The sequence below is a fragment of the Mesoplodon densirostris genome, chromosome 1, assembly GCF_025265405.1.
Source record: "Mesoplodon densirostris isolate mMesDen1 chromosome 1, mMesDen1 primary haplotype, whole genome shotgun sequence".
Taxonomy (NCBI): domain Eukaryota; kingdom Metazoa; phylum Chordata; class Mammalia; order Artiodactyla; family Ziphiidae; genus Mesoplodon; species Mesoplodon densirostris.
In genome coordinates this window covers 110153465-110173136 of record NC_082661.1, presented here as the reverse complement: position 1 = coordinate 110173136, position 19672 = coordinate 110153465, and the positions used below count along the sequence as shown (strand labels likewise).

The 19672-nt window shown below is 44.8% G+C and overlaps 1 protein-coding gene across 6 annotated transcripts in view; it reads left to right on the top strand.

Moving 5' to 3' along the window:
• TTC13 (tetratricopeptide repeat domain 13) overlaps positions 1–18955 on the top strand; it is a 71642-nt gene extending 52687 nt beyond the window's left edge. For 3 of the 6 annotated variants that reach the window (XM_060089912.1, XM_060089895.1, XM_060089877.1), the window contains 11 exons: positions 1639–1769; positions 2741–2873; positions 3696–3788; positions 6075–6158; positions 7001–7085; positions 10917–11023; positions 13308–13443; positions 14402–14481; positions 16264–16342; positions 16484–16563; positions 18052–18955. In XM_060089912.1, coding sequence (XP_059945895.1) covers positions 1639–1769; positions 2741–2873; positions 3696–3788; positions 6075–6158; positions 7001–7085; positions 10917–11023; positions 13308–13443; positions 14402–14481; positions 16264–16342; positions 16484–16563; positions 18052–18166 — 1123 coding nt within the window. In that variant the 3' untranslated portion in view covers positions 18167–18955. Of the gene's footprint in view, positions 1–1638; positions 1770–2740; positions 2874–3695; positions 3789–6074; positions 6159–7000; positions 7086–10913; positions 11024–13307; positions 13444–14401; positions 14482–16263; positions 16343–16483; positions 16564–18051 lie in introns of all 6 variants that reach the window. The other 3 variants (XM_060089903.1, XM_060089885.1, XM_060089867.1) reach the window with 1 other exon arrangement.
• The last annotated feature ends 717 nt before the right edge of the window (positions 18956–19672 follow it).

The following is a 19672-nucleotide window of genomic DNA, read 5'->3' as shown; positions in this document are numbered from 1 at the left end:
CCAGAAGGAGGATATGGGGAAATTTCATATACTGGGGTATAAATTGCTCCATGAACTTCTGCCAGCAGTTTGTCCTTATTGTGTAAAATCGAATATTTGCATGTCCTACAATCTTAAAGTTCTGCTCCTGTGTATATTCAGGAGAGAAACATGTACCTGTGCACATGTCTGCTTGGAGACCTGTTGATAGCAGTTTATTTGTTCACAACTGAAAACGAAATCATCCCAAATGTTCATGAACAGAAAAATGGATAAATCTGATACTGTCACCTAGTGGGGTATTATACAGCAGTATAAACAAATGGCCCAAGCAACAGTGTGGACTAATTTTGAAACATAAAGTTGAGTAAAAACAGCACGTTGGTACACTGCAGGGTCACATCATTTTTCCAATAGAGCTCATAAGCAAAACTATAGAATATATTGTTTAGGGATATACATATGTAACCTATTTTTTAAAAGAAGGACGTCAGGGAACTGTGAACACAAAATTCAAGATAAGTTACCTCTTCCTGGGAGGCAGGCGGATAGGACAGGAAAGTGGTATACAAGTAGGTAGAGCTACATAATTGTTCTGGTTCTTTCGTTGAGTAATGAGGTTGTATGCTTTTGTAAGTTTCAATAATCAAGATAATGAAAACAAAATAGATTGCCCAAAGAGGTATGTATGTTCTCTAGCACCCCTTTTTAGAGAAATACTTATGTGCAGAAAAGGGGGGGTGGCCTGAAGGGCTGTCCTTGGAGAGGCCTGCTCACCAGGCTGGCCCCGGGTTGGCATCTGGGAATGGGGATTTCGGGATCTCCCCCTACCCCCAAGTGCCCAGAGCTAAGAATGGCTCCCAGCACCTGCGCCATGTGTATGAACAGTGTGGTTCATGCTGAACACCTGCCCTCCTCTGGGGGCCTAGGGTACCTGCCAGGCAGGGGTGCTCACGTGGTCAGCCCCCAGTACAATCCCTGGGCCCAGCGTGTCCAGTGAGTGTTTCACTTGGGGAATCAGTGCCACATGTCTCCCCAGGGTCCTGGAAGTGCGCCTGGATTCCTCTGAACCTCGCCCCATGTGCCTTTTCCCTCTGGCGATCATGCTGTGTCCTCAGAGCCACGAGTACAACTGTCCACAGAGCCTGGGAGTCCTCCTAGTGAATTACAGAACCCTTGGGGACGCTGACACAGCCTGTAACTTAGAATTGCAGTCTTTGTTATGAAAACTTTTAGCAGGTTGGCGGGTAAACAATAGCAGTCACATACACAATTCCAAGTCCACTTGGCATCATATAAATAACTTGGGGCCGGAGCAGGAGATGGACATAGGGTCGGGTCTGGTTGGTTGTCAAAAGAGGCAGTCCCTGTGTTCTGGAGAGGTTTACAGAACAAATAAGGCTCAGACGTGTCTCCTGAATTGCAAACTAGTTATCAGTGTTACTAACAAGCACGTGACGGCGACTGTGCACACACTGTCACGGAGAGTCCTTCTTTGAATTTGTGTCTGGTTGGGTACAGACCACTGAAGTAAAGATTACGTGGTCAGAAGTTCCTTGATTATTTTTCCAGTGGAGGAAGCGACTGCTTTTCAGGTGAAACTGGATAACCAGATACCTGTGGTAAAAGTCTTTATCATGTACGTAATGTTTCTTCCAGAGATGTGTTACATCAGAATTTTGAGAGTTATAAGCCCGAGGTCCAAGAGCTGATTTGTGTAGCTGATCGTTTGGGATCTCTGATGCAATATGAAACACCTGGTTTCCTGCCAAACAAGAGAATACACAGAGGTATTTTAAAACTATCTGAAAATGGAAGTGTTTATGACAAAGGAGCAGAGGATGGGTAAACCACGTTGTACTTTTGAAAAGAATCATTTGTTGTGCTTACTGAAAATCTCCATGTGATCAGAACAGAAATGTATAGATTCATTCACACTGAATTCTGAGAGAAGACTGCTTCCAGCTTTGGCTCTTATGCTGTTGCTTTGGTGTAGATGTAGAAGGTAGGTCTTCAGTCATTGCTGTAACTCAGACAGCTCATCCACCAGAGCCGTCTCCTTATTGTAGGGTGAGGAGGGATTTGAACCTCAGTTCTTTCAGGGTTGGGAGCAGCCAAGTGTGAGCTTGTCTCCAGTTTCCTCTGATAGAGTTGAGTTTTAGTCAGGCCATTGTGTAATGCCTCTCTGGTCCTGTTAGATTACCAATACTTGTGATTCTTTTTCGTTTTCCCCGGTTTGTTTTCATATTATTTTAATTTTTATTCATTTTTTTGCCTTTAAAATTTTTTGTCATTTTTTTTAACATCTCTATTGGAGTATAATTGCTCTACAATGCTGAGTTAGTTTCTGCTGTATAACAAAGTGAATCAGCCATATGCATACGTATATCCCCACATCCCCTCCCTCTTGTGTCTCCCTCCCACCCTCCCTATCCCACCCCTCTAGGTGGGTCACAAAGCACCGGGCTGATCTCCTGTGCCACGTGGCTGCTTCCCACTAGCTACTTATTTTACATTTGGTAGTGTATATATAAGTCCATGCCACTCTCTCACTTCGTCCCAGCTTATCCTTCCCCCTCCCCGTGTCTGCAAGTCCATTCTCTACGTCTGCATCTTTATTCCTTTCCAGCCCCTAGGTGCATCAGAACCAATTTTTTTTTTTTTTAAGATACCATGATTCTTTCGCCGAGTTGTCGGCGAAGATCATTCCCTCTAAAGGGTACCTACAAACTCTGTTTCCCCCCACATTTCCTTCTTTTAGCCATGGGTTTGGCAGCCTTAGAAGTCATGCAAGCTGTACAGCGTACGTGGACCAGTTCAAAGGTTCGAATGAATGGGAAAACACGGCTGATGCAGTGGAGAGACATGTTTGACATCGCAGTGAAGTGGAGACGGTAACTGACGTTTCAGTGAAAATAAGCTAGACGTCTTATCATTGTCAGAAAATGTTAAGTCTCCTCTAGTTCACAGGTTTTGAATCCCATTTTATTTGCTAATAATTGGCCTTGTAAGTTATGTTTTCCTCTCTAAAGTTTGTCAGAAATTCCTGACATCATTATTCTTTGAAATACACTGGACGAATATTAATGAAATAGGAATTGATTGTTGCTGTGCTTCCGAGCACATTTTTAAGTGAAGTGTTGTAGAAAAAGCGGTCTCTCTGGAAGAGCGTATCATTCATTACCTGTGGTACCTTTGAACGAGCTTCAGTGCACCAGACTTCTTATGCTTGAAGTGTGGGCCTGGCCAACCAGCTACAGTTTAGAGGGGGAACCGCTGATCCTCATTTTCATGAGAAAAATCCTGCTCTACTAGTAAACCTGTACTGACTTCTTCCTTGCTCCAGTTAGAACATCTTTTTGGAATTTGCAGGTTTGTGTTTCATACTTTTAGATGTAATGGACTGAGCAGTTGTTTTCCAAAGACCTCTACATGTTTTATTTTGAATGCTTTTGAACATTTCTAGGTTTTATAAGGTCTTTTTTTTTTTGCGATACGCGGGCCTCTCACTGTTGTGGCCTCTCCCGTTGCGGAGCACAGGCTCCGGACGCGCAGGCTCAACAGCCATGGCTCACGGGCCCAGCCGCTCCACGGCATGTGGGATCTTCCCGGACCAGGGCATGAACCCACGTCCCCTGCATTGGCAGGCGGACTCTCAACCACTGCGCCACCAGGGAAGCCCAGGTCTTCATTTTTAAATAAGCTCTATTTTACAGGATTGCTGACCCAGACCAGCCAGTGTTATGGTTGGATCAAATGCCAGCACGAAGTCTTAGCAGAGGTTTTAACAACCACATCAATTTAATCAGGTATGAACATTCTGTTTATCTTTCCTGTTCTCATAGGAGTTTATTTTAAATCGTCAGTTCATGGAGACCACGAGCAACCCAGTGCTCCCTCCTCGGTGACTTTTTGACACAAATCAGCTCTGCACCTGCAAGCTCCTTCCCGCATTCCTTTGAGCTAGCCTGGTTGCAGGAAGAAATGCTGTGCCCCTTCTCCAGGCTCTTTGCTGCAGAGCTCAAGTGAAGGGTAGAGTGCCAGATTTTTGCCTAGATGTCAGTCTTTAAAGGGTCCTAAAACATCATAGAAAGTAATTAGATGGAGAATATTACATTACCATAAGATCCCGATAATATCGTGTGGCTTTAAGAATTCTTGTGGTGAGGGAAAGACTCCCCCTTCCAACCCTGCAACACCCAAGGCGGTTGGATGAAAAACGCTGTCTGGGTGGTAAGCTGCCTTCCTGGGAGGATGAGCCAGGTTAGCTGGAGAGCTTTTGTTTGTCCAGAGGCTCTGGCAAGTCAGGGGCGTGGGTGAAGTGCTCACCTCGTTACCCGACCCTTCATGTGCTTAGCCACCCTCTAGATATATGAGGAGCAAATATTAAAGAGTATCAGCTTCAGTATCAGACCCACTGAATTTAATTTTGGGTAAATTTTACACCTATGGTAGTTGTGTCACATCTAAAATGCTTATAATTCCAGAACCCTGAATCAAGGAAATATTCTAGTATACAACTTGGACATTTAAGTTTAATGGAAATGTTAAGACATTTATTTTTTTAATTCCTAGAAAATAAATTTCCTTTCCCCTTGTGACTTGTATATTCCTGTTTCTTACAGAATAATTTGTGACATTCACAGGTAGACTCAACTAGCTTTAACTAAAGGCCACTCTCCATGTGCTGTGCAGCATGATGGTGATTTAGCCGTGAAGTACAGCCTCTCACTACAGAAGGCTTGTAGCTTAGTGAGGAAGATGGACCTCACTAAGCTATGAGCCTACTATGTAGTGTGTTAAGAGTGGTGGTGGTCACGTGTACAGGATGCTGGGGCGGGGGGTGGTCCCAGTCCAGCCTTCAGGTGATGCTGTTTGGAAAGATGGAAAGCAGAGAGAGGTGGATGAGGCATGGACCCACCTGTGAGTCAGGCATGGACCCACCTGTGAGTCAGGCATGGTCAGGGAGGTATCACTAATTCATTATGACTGGTGAATAGTTTATGATTAAGGGGCTGTCAGCAGTCAAGGCCGGAAAGACAGGCAGAGGCTGAAACATAAACAGCTTTTTTTCCCCCAAAATATAGCTAACATATCCATACTAAGGCACTTTTTGTCCTGAAATAAAAGAGAGTCATTCAGAGATCATAAGCAGAGAAGTGAGCTGAACAGATTTACACATCTGGGTGATCACTTTGGCCACAGGTGGCAGAATAGATGAGAGGGCAGCGACTTCCCTTGGAGGCGTGGGACTGGTTAGAAAGTTGTGGAACATTCTGGTGCACTGGTACCGAGGTCTGGAAAGCTTTGTGGAAGTGCGCTGGAGGGGAAGAGTGGATACTGAGAAGGCAGGGTCGGAACACTGGGGGTGGGTTAGAAGTGAAGGCAAGCGTGAAGCTGCGGGTAGGCTGTCCCATTGCCGGGTGGGCACGTGGTTGCCCCAGTAGGCCAGGAAGCCCCAGGGCAGAACGTAGGTGAACACGCTGGGGAGCTGGGGTGAGTTCCTGAACCTGAGGTTTGACTCGCCTGTGGGGAGTCCAGGGAGCGGTGTCCGGGAAGCAGTCGGCTATGTTTGTTTCCAGACATGTACATCAGTTGGATGGGTACATTGGCGTGTTGGCTGTACGTGAGGTTCTGGGAGAGTTTTAAAAATGGGGGTGGGGATAGAAACAGGAGGAAGATACTATTTAGAGTGGTAGAGGAGATGAAGACAGCTAGTAAGCTAGACAGCAAGAAGGAGTATTAGCCCCTAATGCTATCAGGAGCGCCGAGGGGCAGGAGGGAGCATATTGCCGAAAAAGGGAGAGGATCCATGAGAGGAAAGGGGCATACAAGTCTGAGCCCCGTTTAAGTACCTGAGGACTTTTCTTCCTGTTTTGGCATCTCCAGGGCTGAGTTTGGTGCCTTTCCCACCAGGATAAGCCTAGTCGCTGACCATCAGTCTTACTTAGACAGGTGTTTGTTTCTACCGTTCTTTGGCTGCAAACAAGCGAATTTCCCAGCTCTCTTATTGTCCTTTTGAATTAACTTTGAAATTAGATATTGTGTGGAACATATTTCTTTGAAAAAACATTCTTAATTGTTTTTTCTTACAGGGGTCAGGTGATCAACATGAGATACCTGGAATATTTTGAGAAAATTCTTCATTTTATTAAAGATAGAATTCTAGTTTATCATGGGTAATCTTTCAATTTTCTTTTCATAGTAATGGATAAATTTTATGTATTTTGCATTAGTTATATTTATGAAACTTGAAAACCAAGCCTATTGACGGGCTAAACAAAATATGTCATATTTTTACATAGTGTTTGGAATCATAAAGCCTTTCATAATCATTTATCAACCTTCTTTTTAAGAGCTTCACAAAATCCATAGACCTTAACTGAGTATTTTTATATTACACACAATGCTGTGACTTTTCTAGCCTCTTTGAAAGCGTCTAGCCTTTCTTTGAATTGAAAGCAGGATGTTTCTTTGAATTTCTTAATTAGGGATTAAATGAGGGATTTCCGCCTTAATACTCATTCTCCCTCAACTGAGAGGCAGTACAGTATAGATAGGACAGTGGACAGAACGCTGGGGAAAAAGGAATTCTGAATGTTAGCTGTCACCAAGTAAATATAAAATTGTTATAAGAGCTTAGTAGGATACTTCCATTTGAGCAACTTTAGGAAGAAAAACCATTTACTTCTAATTTCATACTTGGAATAGGAGAAGCAAGGTTTTCTGACCAAGCCCAGACCCATGCATGTCCACACAGATATTGGCTGTCCATCCTTTCAGCTTTTCCCCAGTTCACATTCTAGACAGACTGCTGTCTTGTTTCCTTAATTCTCATCTGTAGCCCAATACTCATTAGATTAAACCATCCCATTATTTCAAAACTTTGTTTTTTGGTCCACCGTTTTGAATATTGAGCCACTAGTAATTAAGGATGATTTATTTTAATTAAAGGTAAGAGCATAATCATTCATTTCTGTATTAATTTTAGTTGCCATCTCTCTGTCTTTCCCTTTTTAAGAGCTAATAATCCTAAAGGATTGTTGGAAGTTAGAGAAGCTCTGGAAAAGGTCCACAAAGTGGAAGACCTCCTTCCAATTATGAAGGTAAATTTATCATCAAAATCACAGTAGGTGTTTTTAGGGGAAACAGTTAGTACTTTTTTAAAAAATTTATTTATTTTATTTTTGTATTTATTTTTCACTGTGTCGGGTCTTCGTTGCTGGGCTTGGGCTCTCTCTAGTTGCAGCGAGCGGGGGCTACTCTTTGTTGTGGTGCGCGGGCTTCTCATTGTGGTGGCTTCTCTTATTGCAGAGCATGGGCTCTAGGCTTATGGGCTTCAGTAGTTATGGCACACGGGCTCAGTAGTTGTGGCTTGCGGGCTCTAGTGCGCAGCCTCAATAGTTGTGGCGCACGGGCTCCGTTGCTCCGTGGCATGGGGGGATCTTCCCGGACCAGGACTAGAACCTGTGTTCTCTGCATTGGCAGGTGGATTCTTAACGACTGCACCACCAGCGCAGCCCAGTACTTTTTTTAAAAAGAACTCATAATTATTAAATGCATGTTTGTTAATAAGTATTTTAAGTTTTAGAAAGTGTGCTACTTGAAAACACTGATAAAAACACATTGTGCATAATAACGAAAATAAAACAAAACAGACCCTAGAAGGTAGGAAAATGGAATAAAGAAAACAAAGTCAGTTCAACTAAAATCTTACAGAAAGAGAGGGGAAAAAAGGTAAGGAGGAAATGTCTGTAATGGATGCTGTGTCTCAACGTGACGTTAATAATCGATCCCTCACTGAAAGAACGAGCATCGCAGATCGGTATTTTAAAGCCCGGCTGTGTTCTATTCACAGGAAACACCTACAACAGGATGACATTCAAAAACTTGAAGGTGGAAAGGTAGGCAGGCAAATGCTACTGAAGAAAAGCAGGTGTGGCAGTATCAGTATCAGAAACATTGGAATTCAAGATAAAGGGCACGTCAGGGGACAGAAATTGTATTGTTTAAAAGTATAATCCATTAAGAAGTTATAATTTTATGCACCTTTTCTCCACCTAGGAACATAACTACCCAAAAATGTGCCAGCAGCAGGTTGATTTGGTTTTTTTCAGTTAATGGTTTGAACTATAACATAAAACTTGAACCAATGTTCTCCTTGTAGCTATAGTAGATGAGATTGATTTACATCAAATAAACATTAAGAAATTTCTATAACTGACCAAAGCTTATCCATTTCTAAAGAATAACCAGGAAGAATCCCGTCATGGACAAAGCCATGAGCTGACTCCGTACCCAGGGTCCAGTCTTCTCGCCGGGTTTGACAGGCTCTCCCGGTCTCATCCCAGGCTCTCGGGTGCTGGAGCACCGTAATTCCGACCGACCTGCTTGTTGTGAGGGTCTCATGAACTGAGGCAGTGGTTCTCAGTCTTCTCAGACCCATCTTAACTCCGTAAACATGTTCAGATGGCCCCTTTACTGCACTAGAATGAAATTCATAAAGAATGTATCCCACCTACTCAAAAAATTCTTTCAAAAGTCACCATAGGGCTTCCCTGGTGGCGCAGTGGTTGAGAGTCCGCCTGCCAATGCAGGGGACACAGGTTCGTGCCCCGGTCCGGGAAGATCCCACATGCCGCGGAGCGGCTGGGCCCATGAGCCTGCACATCCGCTGAGCCTGCACATCCGGAGCCTGTGCTCCGCAACAGGAGAGGCCACAGCAGTGAGAGGCCCGTGTAACGCAAAAAAAAAAAAAAAAAAAGTCACCATAGTGCCGTAAGGGAGTTCTAAAAGGTAAGTTGTTTATAGTAGAAAACCATGTATTTCAGTATGTCAACATTCAGGCATGTCTTCATGAGAAGCCACAAAGAAGTAGCCAGTTGCTTGCACATATGTGTAAAATCTTGGTGAACGTGACAGCGACAGATGCAGCCCTGTATCCATGTGTCATTTGGTGACACAAGTATCATGAGCTACGATGTCGGCGATAACGGTTTTCTGTAATGGTAAACCACACTTAATAAAGTTCCACGCAATGTATAGTATCCTCTTTCCTCAATCTATATGCTGTTTTGCATTCCTAGGAAAGTCCGTGTGTATTAAAACTGTAACAAATATTTAGCGTGTGAGTGTAAAACGGAGTCTGGTTCCAGGCCTAGATAATCATTACATTACAAACAGGTTCTTCATCTACATGAAAGTCCAGTGGGAGTCGCGCCTCTGTGACCGTCCCCTGCACCTCATCCCCGCAGCCACCACATTCTCCCATAAATTCCCCAAACACCCCCGAGGGGGCAGAAGGGCCGCACCGAGGGCCGCTGGATGCACCAGACGGAAAGAAAACTAGAGCCTGACTCAGGTTTTAGTCTTTAGCTGTCCTGTGGGTATTTTAGGCATTTACATTTACTATATTAGGCAGAATACAAAATCAGCTTAGGGATATTTTAATATATGTGTATCTTTGTCTAAAAAGAAAAGCGCAATGGACAAAAGGCTGCAGTTGCCTGGAGAGCAGCTAAGGGGCCGGGCATCGCCCGCCCAGTGCCTGGCTCCCACTGCAAAGTTACTGCCTGTCTGGCCACATCTTGGAGTGGCCATCCCACTGTGGTTTTGCTCACTGCACCTCCAGCCAGGCTGTGGGTACACTGGCCTTTCTAAAGGCACACGTAGAAGTATATAAAAATACGCCTTTATGTTTAAAGTGCTTGGTGAATATGATGCCTTGACAGCCTCCACTGAGATATAGGTACTTTTGCTGAAAAGTATGTGTACTTTTTCAGCACATTGACTTTTGCTTTCTGAAAAGCCAAGTTCAGATGTACCTCAGCTCCCCTCGGGGCAGCTGGTTAGTAAATTAGGGGACTGGACGTCGAGAGGGCCTGGGTCCCTGTTTCCACTCTGCCACTCCCTCGTGCCAGCTCGGGCCAGACCTCACCTCGCTTCATCTCACCGACTTGGTTTCCTCACCTGTAAGATGGAGATCGTGTCTCGTCTTACGGGCATGCTGTGAGCAGGAACGAGCATGGGCACATACTAAGTGTTAGCGCCTTCTGCCTCTACAAGTCCTTGTCCTCGTACAGGACACCTCCCGTCTCGGCCCCTGCTGCCGGCTCCCCTGCTGACGTCCATTCATCTGTTTCCTTCTCTGGACCTTGGTGAACGCCTGCTGGCTGTTGCTGTTTTTGGACAAACTTTCCCTCCAATATCTTATGCGAAGCACGACCTCTTTTAATTTTACCATTGATTCTCTTATTCAAGTCTGTCAATCCTACAAAAATGTTGGCTACACTAAATAACCGAATTGGGGAGGATTTTTCTGGAGCAATTTATTGGCATTTCACTTTGTCAAAAGTGTTTTCAACAGAAAGCCGTGTTCATACTCATCACCCTTAAGGGCCACTCTGATCTCTGTGTAATTCCTTTAGAATACTCTGCTTTGTCACTCTGTGGTCTGCAGAGTTGGGGTGTGTGCATGCGTGTGTATAAAATTCTCAGTTGACAAAATTCTGAGTATTTTCAGACAGATGAGAGTCTACTTTGAAGAAGCACTAGCATAAACACAAGGTGCTCTTTTGAATTACAGGATGTTGAGTACAACTATTCTGCAAAGTATCAAAGTGGCTGCCACTTAAGGTGAATGAGAGAAAAGACCCAAAGGGAGCTCTTAGCAGTGAGCAGGGGCCTTGCCATTGCAGGGAGGCTGTGCTCCTTTTGCTCTGAGGCTCTCTGCTGGCCTCTGGCAGGGGCCACGGGGAGCGTGACTTGGGCTGAGAGTCTGGGTCGGGGCATGGGGCCAGGACAGAGAATACACGGTGTCTGGCACACCATGACCCTTCTTAAAAATATGAAAGTCGGAGTCGGAGCTGCAGAGTGGCAGTTGGGAGTTTACAGTGAATCTCAGCAGTAACGTGAATTTTCTTTTTCCCCGAAAGCAGTTTAATACTAAAACGAAGGATGGGTTCACTGTGAACACAAAAGTTCCCAGCCTCAAAGACCAAGGGAAGGAATATGATGGCTTCACGATCACTATTACAGGAGACAAGTATGTGTGCTTCCCACGTGCGGGTGTGCAGGCGGGGGCTGGTGTCAGAAGGCATGCAGACGCTTGGCGCTGCCGCGGGAGATCGGACCTCCTGGGCTTTGGCTGTCTCCTGAAACGGAGATTATCAAGGTCTAGTGTGTAGCGAGAACCAGCTTTTTTTTTTTTTTTTTTTTAACATGACATTTAGATTATTACACCAGCAGATAGATTTTCTGACTGTGCTAAATCTAACAACTTTCTAGATATTAAGTATAATGTCTGATGTGGTTTGTGGAAAGCATTCTTCTGGGTTCTTGAAGTTTGTCGTGGGGAAGACTTTTACCAACTAAATGGAAAAAAGATGAGAGATTGGCAGGTTGAAGGCTATTATTGGATTTTTAAATATAGGTTTTAATGTAGTATGAGAGTGTAAGTGCAGTCTTATTGAAACTTTAGAATACAGATAAGCAAAGATTAAAAATTTTAAATCATTATTTCCTTTAAAAACTGAGATTATACTGTACATATTGTATTATAACCTGTTTCTTTTCTACCCTTACTACGAACATTTCCCCATATACTATTCTTAGAAGCATTTTAAAAAATTGCATAGTATTCCATTTTAGGGATATTGTAGAGTTGCTCCTACTAATTTTTTTGTCACTGATCATTCAGGGTTTTTCCCATTTTTTCACCTTATCAGTAGTAGCGCCGCAGTGACCGTTTTTATTAATGATCATTTTATTTACATCTGAAATCCAAACTTCACCTAGGAGCCTCCATACCCCTTGAGTTCTGGATGGAATGACCTTGACCCTCTCCATTCACTGCCGTCCCCGAAATGCGCACTCCTCAGTTGCTTCCCTAGGGGGCTCCACCACTTCTGCATCAGGGACTTCCGGCAGCTCAGCCGTGGGAGCCATGTCCTCTCAGCCCCTCCTGGGCTCTGGCTTTCTTGTCCGAACTTACACGGGCCTTCACGAGGAAACACCCGTTTAGCAACTTCCAGATTCTATGACTCTGCCACGTCGTTGAGGTCTCCATCTCTAGCCCAAGCCACTTATCAAAGTACTTTCCCAATAAAGGTCATTCTCCCCCAAGAAGGAATTCCAGGGTTTTCTGTCGAGGTGAAATTGTTTCTCCTACCTCTTTATCCACCCATGATTAAATTCCCAGGCAGAAATGGAACTGCCGAGTAAGAGTCCCTAAGGCCTTCCCTGAAACACAGCATCTTTGCTCAGCTGTCTGTCTCACCCCATTTGTTGTCAGTCTTGCTCGGGGCCTCTGACCCCTACCTAGACTCATGACCCTGCCTCCATCTCCGGTCTCTTGTGGTTGACCAGTGCTTCCTCGGGTCCTAAGGCCAGGTCCACGGGGTGCCCTTGTGGCTCCAGAACTCCCTCCCCAGTCCATACCCTGCCATTGCCCGTTGACACCAAAATCGGCCCCCCTGCCGCACATTCAGGCCTTTTGTAGTCATGGCCTCAAACAACGCTTCCTGCCTTCCCTGAAGCACTTTCCTGCCAGCGCCTGGCCTGCTAATTCAGCTGGACTGCTTGTTCCCCGAGGTCACCTCCCACCTCCTGGCTCTGGGCCTCTGGCATTGCAATCCTCCTCTTCAAGACCCAGGTTCAGGCCCCTTCCTCCGCAAGCATTTCCTGTTTTCTTCCATGTCTTCCAGAGTAGATCAACTCTCTCTCCTTGGGACCTCTGATGAACTGTTACAGCTCTACGCATGGTCTCATCATAATCTGTGGCCTCGTTTCCCCCTCCGTCCCTCCATCAAGGCGGCAGCTCTGCTGTGTTGTCCTTTAGAGGGTCTGAGGAGTATTTTCAGCATTTGGGTACCGGCGTTATCCAGTAAATACCTGTTGCATAGAATTTATATGCTCCACAGAGCCTCACATGGAGCTACACATGCAGCAGAAGCTTAAAGAAAAGGAAACAGTGGAGGCCCTGAACTCGCTTTCAGGGCACAGCCCCGGCCCCTGCTCTTCTATTGTAATAGGGTGGCTGTCTGATAAAATGTTTCCTGGGCATTGAAATACATTGTACTCTGTGTAGTTTCCTCCTCCTGTGTTAGCTTAAGCTCACGTAAACAGGGCCTACAGTTAGACTGAGCAAAACCGTATTTTGTGGAAAAGCTGCCTGCTGTGAGACACGCCCCATCTGTCTGCTCAGAGAGGCAGGGACAGTCTTCCTTGTGTCCTGTGACCCTGTCACCACGCTGCCCTCCCCACCCTTCTGTGCTTAGCTCTTTGAACCGTATGATACGTGCCTTCGACACACCTTCTTGTATTTTTAGGATAGGCAATATACTATTTTCCGTGGAAACTCAGACCACAGAAGAAAGAACACAATTATATCACGCCGAAATAGATGCACTTTATAAAGATCTAACAGCAAAAGGAAAAGTACTGATTCTCTCATCAGAATTTGGGGTAGGTTTTTGTTTATCTTCATTTTATCCATGCTTCTTCTGATTCTTTTGTAAACTTCTTAAAGCCTTTACCCTTTCCTTGGGATTACACAGTTTATGCTTGAAATCAGCTTTAATTGAGCGGTAAATATTTCTTTTAATATTCTTGTAGAGACAATTCCCGTAGTTAGTAACTACAGAAACTGGGGAGGGGGAATGATACATGTATGTAGTGACTCTGTCATAGTATCAGAAATTTGGGCTTTGTCAAGATTTAAGAGAACAGGTTGGTCCATGACGGACATGACCTGTGCTGCATTTAGTGACACTCTCCTGGACTGTGACCTCTTCCCTCCGTTGCTTCCCCGACTCAAGCGGGGGCTCCTTGGTAGCAGGAGCTGCAATGTCACCTCCGTCGCCGTAGCTGTCACTGTGCGGACAGTGTAGCGGCCACTCCATCCGCATTCTGGAATGGATGCCCATGGCCCTTGGGAAGTTACTTTGTTTCTCAGGATCTTAATCAGTTTATACACGTAAATTAAGTATACTGATCACCTAAATCTCAGTGGGCGGGGGTAGGGCACTAATCAGAACCCTGGAGTAGAGAGGCCTATAGTCTGAGAAAGTGTATTCAGTATTAATAAGTGCTTTGTTTTATTTTAATCTCAACGTATATGTTGACATTTCAAGTAACATTATAGACTGAAACAGATGTCTAGGTTTATCAGAAAAGGTTGCAGTTTTAAAGGCAGCTGGGGACATACTGCTGTAAACCGAACTGAATGTATACCCTCTCGTGAGAAAAAAAATCATGGGAAAGAGTATAAAATATTCAAGGATGTGAAAAGTAGGTTCTTGTAGGAGAAGAATGAAATAATCCTCTTCCTAATGTAAATGCTTCTGATGTGTCTTGTCACCTAATAAGAAATGAGTTTATAATCTGTTATTTAAATTCATAAGCACATGTCTTTTTTTCCTAGGAGACTGATGCTGTTGGCAACTTAATCTTATCCTTAGTTTATTACTTTTATAATTTAATGCCGCTCTCTCGCGGATCCAGGTGAGTGCTATCCTCTAATCTGACAGTTTTTGGAGTGAAGAACGCACTCCTTTTGCTTACATCGCCTGTGTGGCCCTGGGTACAGGTACCCCAGCAATGGCGGGAAGACCCCCTTGGTTTTTTTCAAAGTCCACCCAAACATGATGTCCTTGATCTACTGCATCACCAAGGGTCTTGGAAGGTAGTTCTAAAAGAAGGTACTTGGCGTTTATAGGCTGGAGCTCGAAGTCTCACTGTGTGCACACGTGTGCTCCCTGTGCTTTAATTCCTGATATTTGCCCAGACTGTACCCTGCCCTCTTCTCCCCTTGGCCCCAAGTTTTGGCCATTCATTGACCTTTAGCCCTAACGTTTAATACTTTTGGGTCACCAACCATTGCAAAGTATTTCTGTTATTATGAATGGATTCTTGCTACTTACTGAATTCATCAGGCATCTTTCAGGTGCCATTCAAACAAGGATGTGTCTGTAGAGCTTTCTTTTTCTTCCCTTTTATCTGGTACCGTGTACAGTTAATCATGCGAATGGCATATGCCATTGTTAGCACATGTTTGACTTTAAGATGTTTTGGCTAAAGTAATACACGTAAATGTCTTGATCTTTAAGTACTACTTTAGAAAGTAAAACTCTCCACAGTGTGGTAGTAAATTTTGTTATAATATGACAAAAGCGTTGGGGGTGGGTGGGCAACATGGGCGAAGGGGGTCCCCTGTGTGGTGATGTAGGGAAACCAGGCTTGTGGCGATCACTCTGCGGTGTAGATGGGTGCGTGCCCTTACGCGGAACTTACATAACGGTAACGATGACATTGAAACACAATGGGAACATAAATCTTGTGCCTTCAGGACAGTCGTCATTAGATGTGCCCACGATGGGTGACGAGCAGGCAGCCTCCACGTGCCGCCTTCCGCCTGCCGCCCTCGCAGGCGCTGTGCACGCGCGTGTCCTCACGGCGGCTGTGCCGCCCTGCTCTCTGCCTCCCCGCGCCCCCTGCCCGTGCCCATACCTTCCTGTCCCCCGCCCCTGCCGGCCCGCTTCCCCCTCCTCTGCCTCGGGGGCCCCACCCGTGGCCCTCAAAGATGCAATGCACGTGCCCGCGGCCTCAGTGAGGGCTTCCCTGGCAGGCGACCCCGGGACGGGCTCACTCTCTCTGGTGTCCGCTCGCTGGGGCAAGACGTCTGTCTTAGTTGTCTTCGTCCTGGGCTGCCTGGCACAGGGCACAGAGCTGGTGCCACAAAGACATCAGGATCCAGAGTGAGTCCGGACATGCCGGGAAGTCCTCGTAACGCAGCAGGCTTCGGGCCAGTCTGTTAGTGCGTTCTGCAAACGCGTTCTGCTTGTTTCTTCTTCGGGGCCAAAGTGTTTAATGTTTAAACAATAATATTAATATGTTTGCATTGACAAAGTATATCGTATATATTGCGTTTTAAAGCTAAGCCTCATGAAGCTGTTAAAAATATAAGCAGGCACATTTTCTAATTCACTCTTTCACAAGAAGAGAAAAGCCAAGTGAGGAGAAAACTCCTAATTAAAAGAAACTTTTTGTTCTCAGAAAAATATTATTCTTACACGTTTACCCTTAAATTAGTAAATCAGTAAATAGTTTTATTGGTAAATTAGTAAATATTTTTAAGGCAAATGAAAATATTCTTATGTTTAATGTCCAGAGAATTCTTAAGAGAAATAAAATGTCATCTCTTAGGATGGAAAATCCGTGGTGAGCTCTAACGTGGTAACTCTCCGTGGCCTGGGACTGACTGGTAATTGTTCTTTACCTAAACAGCGTGATCGCTTACTCAGTGATTGTGGGAGCCCTGATGGCGAGTGGAAAAGAAGTAGCAGGAAAAATTCCCAAAGGGAAGGTATGTCGGAGCTGGAGCTGGAAGGGAAACATTTAAATCCCAATCTGTGGAGTTCTGTGTTGAGACACACGAATGCAACGGATCCCAAAGGGAGCTTCCCCTCCATGTTTGATCACATTGTTAAATTTCTTTCTTTTTCAGTTGGTTGACTTTGAAGCTATGACCGCCCCTGGTTCAGAGGCCTTTAGCAAAATAGCTAAAAGCTGGATGAACTTGAAAAGGTAACTGCTTGATAGGGGTCAAACAAAAGGATGTTACAACTGAAAAGGGAAAGAAGGGGCTCCCCGTTACTTTTGGAGCGTTGTGAAACTGGAATTGTACTCATTTTTATGAGTTATGATTATACAGTGAATTTAATCCACTTTTCAAGGTTAAAATGTTTTTGCTGTTGCGTTAAGACCCATTAGCAGGTGAGTATATGGATAAACGTGAATAATGAATAAAGTAAGGAAACCAGTTTGTGAAGAAAGGGTTACAAATGTCTTATTTATAGAGTCAGATATCCATATCTCTTGCCTAATCCGCCCTTTGTCCCAGACTCTCAGGGTCAGTATTCGGGAGTGACTTTGAACACTGAGCTGCACCCAATTCAGACTGAGTCTCGGTGGTAGTGCCTTGCCTTTCAGCTGCATTTTTCCTGTGCTCTAGGTTTTGGGAAGGTGGTACTTTATTGTTATTTAGGTGCGGAATACACGTGAGTCAGGAAATGCTAGCCAGAAATTACCCCTGACGATTACGGTAAGAGAGCCTAGCAGACTCTGATCTTTCCTGGCCCTTGTTTTCAGAAGCACCACAGGGAACGTGTAAATTTGCGATGAAATTAAACTCACAGATGCTTTCAGAGCTAGTTAAGAATAAGCAAATCTCACCGTTTAACCTTATTTATTCCTGCTCCTTCTCTATGTTTTTTATATCACAACCACTTCCAGTTCTGCCTTTCATTACCTACTGAACACAGCAACCTCTCTAAAAGTTGCTGGATAATTTGTGCTCTGTTTAAAACAGAAATTTGTGTCTGTAGGACACTTTTGTCCAGTTTGCAAGGATTCCATGAGCTCTGTAATGGAAACTCCTAACAACTACACCTCGTTGCAGTATATTCTTGTTTCACGTTTACTAGTTTACACGTCTTAGTAACATGACCATAAGGTCAAAGCCCTCGCCTCTGTTTCCTACATCATTTTACAGTGTTGATCTTTCAACAACTCTTTAAGGAAAAGATAGCAACACTACCCTATGTTGTGCAGCTGCCATTTCACACCCATCCCATGCTCCTGCTAGCTCTGGGAGTTAGGAACCCTCTCCCTCTTGCTGCAGATATGGGAAGCGGGGCTGAAAGGAACCCCTAAAGCTGATAAGGGTCAAGGCTGGACCCGAAACCTGTGTCTCCCGGTTCCATGTCCAGCATGTGCCCCAATGGGACGTGTGTGCGTAACACTCGCTGTGCAAATCAGGGGTTGATTTTTCTTTCCGAAGACTGGCTGAATTTCCCAGCAGCTCATGGTGGGAGCCTGCCCGTACCCCAGACCATTGCTGCAGCAGGACCTGCTCTGTTCACAGCGCCCCCTGCTTTGTAACATTGTCTGCTGTCGTGCCTAGGGAGTACTGGAAAGTGAATATCGTAATAGGAATTAATAGACCGTAAGCTTTGCCTTTTTTGTACAGCTATGTTGATTTTCACACCCTTGCTCTGTGTTTTTCTTTTTCAGTATCTCACCTTCTTACAAGACTCTTCCGTCCGTGTCTGAGACGTTCCCAACGTTAAGATCAATGATCGAGGTGCTCAACACGGACTCCTCCCCACGTTGTCTTAAGAAACTCTAGTTACGCTGTGGTATTTATACAAGTAAAGGGCCGGACCTCTTGCTTCTTAAGTTATTTTTTAAAACATGGAAATATAAAGAAATTAGGTCCTTTATTACTTTTGATACCAATTTTTGATAGGAATTGAATACTTGAAGTCATTTTCCTTACCTTTCCGAACCATAACAAAAATCATGGAAGAGGGTTTTGGGGCGACAGAAAAGCTCTGTGGGAGGGGAGGCGTACGTATTAGCCAGCGGCCTCTTGGTTTCCACTTACAAGTCATACAACTCCTTCGTCCCAGTGAAGAAAGTTTATTCCAAAAACCAAAAATCAATCATTAAAAGGAACAAAACCAACAACAAAACAGGAGTGTTTTCATTCCTTTAAAGATCTGGATATTCTTCAAAGACCTTCTTTTTAGGCACATTGTGAGAAGGCATCTTGTCTTCAACTCACATAATCCTCATGCGTGGGCTCTCCGTTTCGTTTGAACCACGGGAGATTCGTGGCCATCAGAGTGCTCCAGGAGCTCGTGGCCGGGAACGTTGAATGAGGCAGACAGTTTTTGCCAGTGATTCAAACACTGAGTTGTGGAAACGTGTGTTTTTCTCCTCTTTGCTGGAAAAAATAAATGGGGGTGATTTCTGTAAATCACCAGTTTTTGACACTGGGTTATGTACGTTTTCATTGTGTGAACCAGTTTCACTGTCAGGTTATAAGAACAGTCAGAAAATTACTGATTTCCTTTTTCAGACAGAGTAGATGACAGTAAAAGGGTTCAATTAAACTGTTGCCGTTTCCAAATCATTTTCATTTTTCTTTGATTTTTGTTAAAGAGTTAAACTAGTCACTGCTTCTTTCCGTTATTTAGTTTTTGTCTCGCAGGCTTGCACGAGAGGGACACAGCAGTGTCTACAGGTGTCCATGCTCATTGGCAGGGACTTAACGCTGGGGACTGGCAGAGTTGTCTGTGGTCTCAGCAGAACGTGGCCATTTGGTCAGATAGGACTTGCCCTTTGGACAGATGCTGTTCTGGGTCCTGACGTGTGCTTCAGAACAGCCACCAAGATTGGCTCGTGTTCGGGTTTCCCTGGTGGCGCAGTGGTTGAGAGTCCGCCTACCAATGCAGGGGACATGGGTTCGTGCCCCGGTCCGGGAAGATCCCACAGGCCGCGGAGTGGCTAGGCCCGTGAGCCATGGCCGCTGAGCCTACGCATCCAGAGCCTGTGCTCTGCCACAGGAGAGGTCACAACAGTGAGAAGCCCGCGTACCGCAAAAAAAAAAAAAAAAAAAAAAAAAAAGATTGGCTCGTGTTCTCCTCTCATCTGGATGGTGATAGAAATTGTCAGGCACACCTGACTTTAGAAAGAGATTTCACACCCACAGGCCAGCTTTCCCCTGGGTCTTCATTTTCATATTACAGATGAGGGAGTTGAGGCTCTGGCAGGTTGATGACTCTCCCGGGTCCCCCAGCTATTAAAAGCCAAGGCGCTAGGATCCAGCCAGGCCTCTCTGACCCCCAGG